Source organism: Microchirus variegatus, assembly GCF_963457635.1.
Source record: "Microchirus variegatus genome assembly, chromosome: 23".
Taxonomy (NCBI): domain Eukaryota; kingdom Metazoa; phylum Chordata; class Actinopteri; order Pleuronectiformes; family Soleidae; genus Microchirus; species Microchirus variegatus.
This window is the reverse complement of record NC_139824.1, coordinates 6,078,191-6,090,961: the sequence shown is the minus strand read 5'-3', so window position 1 is coordinate 6,090,961 and position 12,771 is coordinate 6,078,191. Positions and strand designations below refer to the sequence as shown.

Below are 12,771 nucleotides of genomic sequence, written 5' to 3'. Positions count from 1 at the left end.
TACGCGCAGATCTGAGGTTTTCCGTTTCAAGGAAACGATGGAGAAGAAAAGTTTTTGACGCTTCTCCGTTTTGTTGGGACAGTCCGCGGGAAAGGAGGAGATCGTCCCCACAACATCAAGAAGACGTCAGGACTGTCCGTATGGATTTGAGCTTAAACGGGACTCCAACACTGAAATGTCTCAGGAGTGGAAATGCAGCTTCACGCCTGCCTGTTGCTTTTTATTATCACAACAGGTAATGAAATGTGCCTGTAACTGGAGTATTCATAATATTCTACATGTTTTTTTTTCCTCAAATCTGCTGTAAATCTCTGGAATGCTTTGAAACCGCGTTTTCATTTTCTTATAATTTAACATAAAGCCATAATAATAATAATAATTATAGATGAATAGATAGTAGATAGTAGATTGACAAGGCACTGTTGTCATTTGGAGGTAAACTGATTTCTTTTAGGTGTCGTCCAGCTAAGAAAGGGATAAACACATCACATTTATGTCTCTTTTCAACTAAATTATCTAGAAGAATGTCATTTTATATGTTGTCATTCCTTCTTGTTTCTCTCTCCTCAGATAAAACATTGGTCTGGTCGCTCTCAGACTGTGGTGGAGATGTCAGTGTGGATCAGGAGCCAGTCGGTCACATTAGTCTCATGTTACCTGTACCTTTTACTGACACTAAAACACTCAACTCTGTGAACCAGCAATCTGACAAAAGCATTTCAAACTGTACATGGACGATTGATGTTCCATTGGGAAAGTCCCTCATTTTGAAGGTTGCGCGGTTGGACAGTGGTTCACGGATATCAGTGCGCTGTCTTTGGAACAAAGAAGATCATGGTCAGTTTCTGGAGAGAGGGGGGACAGCTCTGCTCTCCGGCTGTGATGGAAACAAAGCCACCCTCACTTGGACAGGAGTGGGACACTCCTTAAATGCAATTCAGCTGTCCTATCATGGTGAGAAATTGGTAAACGGTTTTGCTTATTGAGTCAGATTGACCCACTTACCAGCACTTGAACAGTGGTCATGAGAGTTTGATCAGACTTGTTTTGGACCTAGCTTCTGCCTATGTTGTTGTCAGAGTGAAAGTGTTCTGTTTACAGTGAAAGGGGACTGTTGTGGTCACTCCCATGGAAAAATTTGGTGGAAATGTATTGTTCAACATGTGCTGTGAGCTGTAAATCTGTCAGTCGGAAAAGTTCTTATCACCCTCACTGGGGGTGTGAGGGTCAGGGGGATGTTGTTGTGGTTTCCACTCTGCCTCTCCTCACTCTGCTCCTCTCTGTTTTTTTGTTTTGTTCCTGGCGTTGCAGTCCAGGAAGATGAGAGGAATACCTCGTTGGACAACACCAGCCCATATTCAGTCCGAGACGATATCCATTCGACTCGGATAGGCACCAGCTATACAAGCACGGCTCCTGTTAGTCAAGAGTTGGTGAGAAGGACAGAGACGGTGAGAGGTCACCTCCATGAAGGTCTGGAGTCGAGTCCAAGACCTCAGTCTGTGTCTGGTCCGTCCTCTCTGGAGCAGGACCTGCTACACCCCACCTCACCCCTACAGGGACTCAGAGTTGCCGGGAGGGGAACTCTCCCTTTTCCTGAGGAAGGACCAAACAATGGAGCGGATACATCTGGTGTTGCTCACCGCACCGATAGTCCCGTATCTTCAACACACCCCTATTTTCAGCATGCGCTCGACACAGACCCATCGAACACTGCAAACACAGAAACAAGCTCTAGCAATGAGCTCCCTCTAACCCAGTCAGCACTGACAGATGCAACAGCCAGTAAATCCAGCACCTTTATTGGAACAGGCACATACAAACCTGCAACAAGTCACACAGTTACACATTCCACCTCACAAAGTTATCACACACTGTCCACCTCCATTGCCCTGCCTCTCACTTCTTCTCCCCCTGAGCTGCCTCTCCTGACAACCTGGGACAATGCTACTGCCCTCATGCCTCATAGTGGGACACCTGGGGAGAGTCAACCCCACTCCTGGAGAAACCAGAGAAGCACAGACCGAATCATCTCAGATCTGACCTCTGCTATCACTACTGACCCTTCAGAGTCACCCTCTGACCCTTGGCAGGATTACTCAGACAGTGTGCATGCGGATGGAAAACCCACTGCATCATCTACATCCTCACAGTCTCATGCCATGACTCAACTGTCATCCACCAGCTCCATCACAGAGCCTGACACCGCTTTTACTTCATTTCATCCTGTCATAAGTGGAACCGGCTCAATTGAATCGGTAGCATCTGATGTTTCCAGTCCAACGGCTACGTTTGAGCCTTCTGGTCAATTTGATGACACAGTAAAGCTGCACACTCCCACTGCTTCCACACAGAGCCAAACTAACTTGCCGCAAAGCACAGAGAGCCTCACACGCTCTCCTCACGCGTCTTGTACAGCCGCACAGACACAAACAGAGAGGACTCAAAGAAAGTTCCTTGATAGACTTTTGACCACAGACACTATTCCCTCCTCCCCCGGTGTTCCGACACTTGAAGGCCTGACTCCAACTGTCACAGGTCCTTCGCCGTCACTCAGAGAAGCACTGACATCGGCAGATGTCGTACAAAACTCAGCTGTAACAGGAACAACTACTGAAACGTCTACACAGTATCCAACTTACACACTTCTACATGAACTCGCACCAACAGAATCACCTGTTCGTCCTTTACCGTCCAGTACTTTTCTACAGCAGTCTGCAACTTCTCACACACATACCACCGATAGTTCACACACCACTCACACACCCACATCTCTATCCTCTGTGACCGAGTCCACCACCATATCAACAGTCTTAGCCAACCACCGAACTGAGCCTACATCAGCACAAACGTCAACAATCAAATCTGCATCTTCACTCACACCTTTGTCATTTTCTGCAACAAACAAACAATCGCATGATTACACTACGACTACGCTTTCGTCTCTGCTGTCATTTACAACTGCAATATCAGATTATGGTGATAGAGATGCAGACGTAGCAACGGAGGATGAGTCTTTGCAACCTTTTCCCAGCATCTCAACCACACAAACTCCCACAGCTGGACCACCACAGCGACGTCCACCATGGACAACTCCATACCCAGGTCAGGAGCGCAGTGCAGCATCCGCAACTACTATCTTAACCTCTGGACCCACTCAGAGCTCCACAACCAGTCGGACACCTCAGTTTTACATCGTGCCAGACCAGCCTGCAGCTGTTAGAGGTAATGTTTTTGTGCTTTTGTGTGTCGTTAAAACTGTGGGAGGGTTTTCTGGAAAAACAGTTTATTGTTGTCTACAACTGCAGGTTATTGAAAGACTTACATTTTGTGACGCCAGCCCCTGTTAACAAATAAACACAGACACTTGTTTCATACATGACAGATGACCAGGGTCTCTCCAACTCACTTTTAGACTCTTTCCTTTTGCTGAAACCATCAGATGTTTTTGTCAGTGCTGCAGCACCAGAAAGGATCTGTATGCAGAGTAGGTGTAGTGGAACAGTCAATAGGAGTCCTTGGTCTCTCTGAATTGTCCTGTGATCTAAATCACGATAATTACATTACATTAGCTGTGCGGTTGTAAACGGAACCCAAAGAATGTGCAGAAGTGTTGTTCCTCTCCTGGAGACATTGACGTACGTTATGCTGAAAGGGTAGCATCAGAAGCACCAACAATAAGAATCCTGCCTTCTTTAACTTTTGGCCTATTTTAATGGATGTATTTGATTGTTCTGTACAGTGGACTCAATTGAGCTGCTGCTGCAAATAATTGTTGAAGAGTCCACATCAGCTTTTACCTCTGGCCTCGAGGAGGACACTATTGCCTGGGTAAGAGACTGTGAGGACACACTTATAAACATACGTTTATATGGGTTTATTTAATAATGCAAAGCAACTGCTGCTTGTTTGTTTCAGGTGGAACCTTATCTACAGAAAGCCCCAGGGTTCAGCAGACTGCTGGCCGTCTGGAGCAGGTGAGATGCATTTATAGTAGAGTGTGGCATATACATAGAGTGTACGTCTAATCTTAAGCACATTCCCAGCAAACGATACACAATTCTGAAAGTGACAGCCACAACGTCAATCAATAATCAGCCTCTGTGAGTCTGATTCAATAGAGATTAAAAACACAGCACGTGGTTGTACGAGTTGCAGTGGGTTGTGTTAAAAGATTAAATTACTGCTCTTGTTGTTGTTGTTGTTGCAGTGGCCACGCGGTGCAGAGTTTGGTGGAGTTTAAAGCCAGCGGTGCTCTGCACTGGCTCAGTGTGACGGGTCCAAAATCGCTGCTGGAACGAACAGGACTCGCTCAGGCTGCTCGTGAAAGGAGGAGCTTCAGATCGTCCAAGGTCACCAACATCACACTGGGAGGTGAGCCTGTGTTCATATTCATGCCCACCTATTTCTACTGAAAGATCTTTATAGTTCAGCCCGGTGACTGAGGGGTTAAAGTGGAGTATAGTCAGGGACCGTTCTCCACCTCTCTCCTCTCATTTCCTATCATCTCTGTACTGTCGGCTCTAATGAATGTGCAGTGCTCAGTCACAGAGGTTTCATTTACCTAAAGAGGAAATTCCAATGTCTACCTGCTTATTTAATAAGCCTAATTACAGACAGACCTGTGTTAACATCATAACTAGGTTAGATTGACTCAGCTTAGCACCAAATCCAATAATGACATAGCTGATTAACAGGCTTACGCTGATATTAAACTTGTTACGATGGAATGTCATCATCCTCCTTTCACATTAGGCTTTTGACGTGTGCTCATTAATCATGACACACAGTCAGTCACTTTTTATCATTTGTTCGCGGACAGTTGGTGTAAAATACTGTGTTCTCAGACGTGAGTTGACGCATTGTAACCAACATTGGTAAATTACTGTGGGAATAATACACAACTCCTTAGATGGACATCTTGGGGGGGGGGTGTTGTTGAGTCAAAGCTGTGATTAATTTTATATTGCATTTTAAACAGGAGTAGTGATAATTGTGCCCTATTTCCACATTTCGTAAATTCAATCCGATTTTAAAGGCGCCATATGTAAGAATGTGGCCAAAAACGGTTACTACATTCAAATTCAAAATACCGAGGTCTTTTAGGTTTTGTTTTCTGACGTAACTGGCAACCCGTGTTGCTCGGCAGCTGAGACTCTACTGACTGCAATGATTGGTAGACGGTGGTAGGTGGCGCCACATGCCAAAACATGATTTGAAAACATAAACATGATTTGCAGTCTGCCAAATTGTTTTTTTTAATGCAAATATTTTGTCTGTATTTTGTCTGTTCTGAGGATTTTATGGCCAGTTGCTTTAGCTTTATTACATAATGCACCTTTGAATGTTTTGAGTACTTTTTGCTCAGGTGTGTTTATATAGTTGGTGAGATTGTCTATAGGTTGTGCTGAAAGAAGGATATAAGACACTCTATATTGCACATTCTTATAGCCTCTGTATACATTTTAAAATGGTAATTGAAATTCTGCACACAAAACCCTAAATTGCTCTAAATGGACATGAAACAGGAATTCAAAGTGAGAATCTCATTGCTCTGTGACTACTGTCATTGTCTTTATGTGCGTATAGAACAGAAGCAATGGTTTCTTCGTCGTCAGCAGCTGCTGCAAAAATGAATGTGACCACATAGTGACACCAGTTTTGTCCTCCCTCCACCGGCTTCATGTCCAGCTCAGGGTTGATTTATAAGATTTTATCTCCAGACTCCTGAGTAACGTGATCGTCCAACCCGCTGCTCCTGGATGTTCCCAGGACAAGGTGTAAAATCAGTGGATGCCCCCAGTCTATGGAATAGTTTAACTTCACATGTAAGAGCCGCCCATATTTAAGAAACTTTTAACTCCCTGAAAACACAACTCTTCTCCTTGGCATTCAATTCAGGACGAACTTAACTTTTTCTATTGCACTGGTTCTTTCTTATTTTATTATATCAGATATTTCTATATTTATTTACAGTGCTTAACACATTTATTAGACCACCACCCAATGTAAGGTTTATGCCACATTTAACAGCATTGGTAATCATCAAAATGTGTTTTTTATGATTCTGTAATGGTTAAATAATACACTAGCATGTAGAAGCTCTTTAACCAAAATTATATTTGCAGTGGTAAAATATAATAATTATATTTTATATAATATATAATAATAAATATACTTTCTGCAACGCTGTCAATCAAAAACTGGTTCTGCGTTTTTAGGTAATTCCTCCAATCATCATGCACAAGCCCAGTGTCCGTCTGTCCACCTCTTAATCCTTTATCGTGTGACGTTTTTGTCGCTTTTGTCCAATCACCATCGAGCTCACCACAGTGACACAGTTATTGCAGAGGCTGTTACAGGGAATAAGAAAGACTGTTAAACAGCTGAGTCTGAACAAAATAGTGACACGTTCTAATCTCGTACTGGTGCACATTTAGTATCTAAATTAAAATGCAACGCAGGACGTATTTGACAGCATTTTAGAGGAAGCTGAGCTTGAGAGGACAAAACTCACTGTGACAGAATGACCCTTTAACACAGATGTGGCCCGCGAGTGATTAATTGGTCTTAATCTGTGTTTAAATAGGTCTATGCTGCTTTAAGACCATAAACTACATTTCCCATTATGCATGGTGATTGCGCTAACCGCAAAGTGACAGCATCCCGCCACGAGATCGCAGTGTATAATTGTATATGTATCACGTGACGAGTGAAACTGAGGTTGAGACTGTGATCGCAGCAGAATGTGTCAAAGTCTTTTTCTGAGGGTGCGTTTTTGAAGCAGTGCATGCTGAAGGTGTGTGAGCAGGTCTGCCCCGACCAGAAACAGACAAGAAACACCATCGCGGACCAGGTTACATCTATAATGCATCATATTTGTAACTTGAATAGGTTTAGTTTACATTTGGTTACATTTATTCTGTATGAAAATTACATCTGGCCCTTTGAAGGTGACCATTATGCTGATGTGGCCCTCAGTGAAAATGTGATTGACAACCCTGCTTTAACACAACCTCCCTCCAGGTCTGCAGGGCGACGTGTGTGACTGGTTACTTCAGTGTCCTGCAGGCTACAGCTGTGTGTCCCAGCCTGAAACTTCAACATATAACTGCTCCTCCGCCTGTCACTCTGACTACTGTCACCACCATGGCATCTGTACGCACCATCCAGGACAACTCCCAGTGTGCCGGTCAGAATATACACTTACACTGAGACGCAAATGCTTCAGCACTAATTATATATCTCTGTCCATTCAAGACGTGCATGTGCCGGATGTTATTGTTTTTCTTTGTTTGTGTATTAGCTGCCTTGTGGGAGACGACTTCTGGTACATGGGCCAGAGGTGCGACGTGAGGATGACTCGTGCGCGGCTCGTGGGTGCGTGTCTTGCAGCCTTACTCCTCATGGTGACAGTCATCGGGGTTTTGGCCTTTGTGGCAGTGCGGCGCTACCGAGCCATTCTGATCCAGGCTAAAGTCGACCAAACTCGCAGCAGGTACACACTCAGTCGTGATGTACAGGACTGTGCAAAAGTCTCACGGTTTTATGTTTGTCAAATACTGTGATCACTGGCATTTGGATAAGAATTATTTGAGTGAAAGTTTGCATGTGCATGTAATGCTCAAGCATGTCACCACAGATATTTCTCCACATAAAATAGAGGGAGGTCACTTAAACTTTAACCTTTCAGAGGCTTTCTTTTATGAAAAATGTGTTAATTTAAGGGTTAGGAGCAATAATTATACCATACTAGTGCAGTGCCCCTTGGGAAGTATGTATTCTTATAGTGGGAGCTGAAGAAGATTATGGTAATGCATGATAAGGAACATCTAGCTATGCTAATGCTAATCGAAAAATTGAAAACATTTGTGTTGTGCCTAATGAGGTTGCACAGTGTTTGTATTCTGTTAGCCCTACGCTAATGCTAAGTGTAGCCATGCTAGCTTACCTTTGGAAACATGTTCGCCAAGTTAGCCACAAAGCAGTAGCATGCTAACGCAAAATAGATATGTGCTCGCGTATTGGTGAATGGACACTTCGTCGCTTCAGTATAACACCATGTTCTGCGGTGAATCGTGTGAAAATGTCTCATCCACAGTGAGGACAGCCTCTTCACTCCCATCTCGCCGCTCCAGACAGCGCAGCTGCTGCTGATGAGCCGCTGCCTGCCCGGTGTAGCGTGATAAATCATTGAAAGTGCAGCATTATAAATATCAAGGATGCACACCATCGGGCCATGCTCAACCCATATCCAATGTCTTAGGGCAATCTGACTAACGGTCAGCGAGATATGCCTGTCACAGACAGACAGACATACGCAACTTGCTTTATAGATAGATAGTCATCATAGTACATAGTGTTAATACCACAAATCTAATTGTACTTTTGCACAGTATAATCTATAATCGGTATAATCACAATACAAAGATTAATAAACGCAGTGCAGCATAATATTACGTGCAGGTTTGTGTACAGGGTGAACACGGTTGCATTAAATACTTTTCAGCACCTATAGTGGAAAGGGAACTTGGCTTGCAATTTTTATGGTTGCCTGTTTGAATGCCGACAGTTCAAGGGCTGAGGTACAACACGATGCAATGTCATTATTCTTACAAACATATTTAAAATGATTACTGTGTGATATGTGTGCAGTTCTGTGAGAAACAAAGATGTCCTCTTCAGTCTGTTGAATAAAAATGTGTATAGATCAAGACAGTAATTAATCTAAATGTATATTTTGACACACGATTTCGATTAATTGTTCAGCCCTTGCCTAGATAAATGGGAGGTTTACGTCTGGAAGGGTATGCAAGATAAAAAATAATCAGAAAAATTGGATATGCGGATCACTAGTATTCACAGTAAAACTCACCACAAAATACTGTATGAAATTCCAGGGTTAATAAGGCCTAGATCATGCATGTGTAATGTTGCTGCTTCTCAGCAGTAAATACTAATACTTGAATTACCTGTACAGAACAGCCAAGCATTAAATTGGTAGCGTTTCAAAACTACTCATTTGATTCAATGAAGCAACACTTGCCCATTATCACAACCAACACAACACTAAAATCAGATATGCTAATATGCTTTCCAGATATTACGGCTGATACTGACGACTGCCTCTTTTAGTTCATTAGAACAAACTTAATATGATAACTCATGACCCAACATCACGACCTGCACAGATAACGGATCATCCTAAAAAATATAGTTAGGCCTTTTTTGAACAAAATATATATATAATGATATTTTTTTTTTTAATGATAACACTTTTACCACACAATTATCACAGAATAACGATTAAAATTATGATGGTGTTTTAAGGTTAACACCTTGATTTGTTTGACTTAACATGACCCCATATGACTTTTGTTTGGAGATCTCACATACATGGAGCACATGCAATTAGACTAACGTCCACTAGGTGTCACAGTCTGTCTGTGGAAAGACGCCAAAGAGCAGCACTATGCTGTGGACCTCTGCTTATAATATGAGCAGAGGTCCTTGTGTGAGGTCCTCTCACACTTGCACACACAGACTTCATTCAAACCCATCCCGATTTTTTCACTGTCATGAAGTCAAGTCTGTCATGTGCTAGGAAAGACATGGCCAATACACCATGTGCAGGTCACATAATGTGTTTGCTTGTTTCAAAAATATTAGCATGATTCATTTTTATTAATCTTTACCCACACAGCATGAAGGTTAGTGTGGGGTTTTCCTCGGGGTTCCTGTTTCCAAAGACATGCAAGAGTGGTGGTTATGTAAACTGGAAAGTCTAAATGGATTATATGTGAGAATATGATTAGTCATTTGTGAATATTTTCTGGTTTCCTTCCTCGATATAACAAAGAAACCATTCAAACTGAATCATTTTGGTTTTGTGGACAAAACAAGTACTCGATGAGTCGTGAAAATAATCAACAGATTAATTGATTTATGAAAATAATTGATAGTTGAGGCCCTACACCATTTTTTTTTCCAACTTTATTTATAGAACATTTAGAACAATGTGACAGACAGTGTAATATACAGTGCCATAAATAAAAACACAATATGAGCATAAATTATCACATCTGTATGTCAAAATCCTACCCACCCCTCACCCACTGCCAGGCCTAAAATACATAACCTCGTGAAAGGAAAAGACGTAGATAAAATGAATAGAACAAGTAATAAAGTAAATAAAATCAAAATAAATAAATGAAAATAAGATAGATAATAAAGTAAAAAAAAAAACAATAAAAATCATCATAACAAAGGGGGGGGGGGCACGAATCAGTCTACTAGTTCAGAAGACAAATCAAGGGAATTTATATAGTCCAGGAAAGGATCCCAAGTAACATGAAATCCTACACCATATTTTACCTGTTCATAGAAATTGACCCCCCCTCCCATCCTTCATTCAATTCAATGAACTTAATACAAAGTGAAGTAAACAGGAAATCATCTTATTTAATGTGGCACAGCTCTTATGTACACTAAGTCATGTCTGTTGTGTTTTCTGTTGGTGCTGAGGTTAGTGGTTTCCTTGCGCTTCTGTTGTTCAAAAGAATAGTCTTGAATACTTCATCTCCCATTATGATTTGGTGTGCGTTTGCAGTTATCGCCGGTTCAACCACTTCGACGAACTCTCGGGTCGGTTCTGGTTGCGTTCATGGGCGGGATCGGCAGACTCGATGGACAACCCTGCCTTCACACGCTCCGATGAGTTACTGCACCTGCGGGCGCTCGACCGCCCCTGCTGCTACCATGACGACACGCTGTCACTGGCCTCCACCTGCCCCAGCCATGGAACACACATCAACACAATCTACCCACACAGGTAGTCGAGTCAAGTCAAGTCAACTTTATTTCTAGAGGACATTTAAAAATGAGGTGGGTCTTTAACAGTGATTTAAATTGTTAAACGTTGGGAGAAGATTTCATTTCCATGGGTCAATCATTCTTGCATTTTTTTACTCTGGATTTTAGTACATCTAAAAGCAGATGTACACACACACACGACTTGCCAATATAATCAACATTTTTAGAATGTTAATGCTAGTGTTACATCGTTCTCTCAAAGGTGTTTTTGAATATTAAAACGGTACATACGGTATAACATACACGTGTGTCTTTACACTGTTGTCAAATCACATGAAGCTAAATCAGAAACCAGTAGCAAATTACTAAGACGGTGCTTCAAATGCATTGTGCATCCTGCTCCTTTAACCACAACATACAAAACCGACCATGCAGCTCTATTCCAATGCAGCCATGGCTGGAAATTATTTGAATTCGTTTGAATTACTATTTATACCTCCGCCACGGAGATTGTGGTTTCTTTGGCGTGGGTTTATCTGTATGTTTGTTTTTCTGTTTGGAACTTCCTGACTACATCTAAATCTGTTTTCATTTTTGGTAAGAATCTAGCCACTGATGAAGTCACAATAAATGATCAAAACTATTTAATAAATAAAAATGTATATCCCTGTCAAGAGTTTGTGGAATCAGACACTGAATTTAATCCAGACCTGATCCACATTACAGATTTGGTGGCACTTTTAAATTAACATGGTTCAGTCCCCTTTAACAAGTTCAGATGTGTTTATCTCATGTCCGTTGGTCATAAAGTTCTATTCAGATCAAGTCTTCTGGGTCCAGTGGATGTAAAACATTTCAGGTGCTGGTATGTGAGTGCTCTCTAAAAGTCTCTAAATGAATGCAAAAAATAAGTAAAAGGACCAATATTTGATGGTACCACAACAGTAATTTTATTAATTAATTACTGGTGGTTTATTATTGTTGTCATCCTCTAAGTGTTATAACTCTTCCAATTAATAAAACTACATTTCTGGTCTTCTCTATGTCTGTACTTTAGTCATTATAGGTGTGTGGCCCAAACTAATCCTTTGGCTCTTTGTGTTCCTGCAGCTCTCAGTATGGTTGGAGGGGAAGTGGAGTGAGTATGGGCGATGGTGTGTTGGACTCCGGTAAGGCCAGTGACCTTTCCGTCTGTAGCTGGCCCGTGGAGCCCATTCACTGGACTCCATTCCCACTTTTGCAGCAACTGGCTTCCCACAGGACACCCACAGTGAGTGTTTGCTTATGTAGAATAGAATTGTTTATTTAAATAGGGACAATACACTTATTTCAATACGAATAATGCAACTTGTGTGCTAGTTTGCAGCTCTTGTCCCTAGTTGAGCCTTTAACCTGAACAGTATAATAACATAAACATGATCAAATGTGTGTTCTGGAGAGAGATTGGTTTCATGAAGTGATTACTGCATGTTGTTCTTGTGTCTTGTGTGAAACCAGGTGAGGGTTTCAAGGCCGCGGTCGTACTGTGAAGGCATGGAGCTGGTCGAGATGGGGAAGAGCTGGACTGCTTGATAACACGTGATGAAGAGTGAATGAAATCTGTTTTGACGCTGGTGTTTGTAGCACATCTTGGCTTTCAAAAGATCAAATGTATTGTTTGTTCAAACAATAAATGTATGAAAGTGTCAAACGTTGTTGTGTCAGGAGTATAAGAGTTAATTCACTTTAAGCTGAAGTTTGTTTTTGCTGTTGGTGATACTATTATTGTGCCTATTGTTTGGTCTTTGTGTGTAATTGTCAGACCTAAATGGGGGAGTGGTTGTGTGTTTACAGCAGCAGCGCAGAGTCGCAGCTCATCAAACTGCTAAAGGACCAGCAACAGAATGAACTCCTGAATCAAACACAAACTGTGTGAATGGAGACACCAAAAATCAGACAAAACTAACTTTATTTCTGAGC

At 41.9% G+C, this 12,771-nt stretch overlaps 1 protein-coding gene across 1 annotated transcript; it reads left to right on the top strand.

Moving 5' to 3' along the window:
* Positions 1-1,958: 1,958 nt before the first annotated feature.
* Positions 1,959-12,438, top strand: LOC310943689 (uncharacterized protein; the record flags this gene model as incomplete). Its single annotated transcript, XM_083909325.1, has 9 exons — positions 1,959-3,225; positions 3,743-3,831; positions 3,919-3,977; positions 4,211-4,374; positions 7,027-7,192; positions 7,307-7,498; positions 10,610-10,831; positions 11,923-12,082; positions 12,310-12,438. 9 exons carry the CDS (start codon positions 1,959-1,961, stop codon positions 12,382-12,384), a joined length of 2,394 nt encoding a protein of 797 aa, XP_083765451.1. The 3' UTR covers positions 12,385-12,438.
* Between the last annotated feature and the right edge of the window lie 333 nt (positions 12,439-12,771).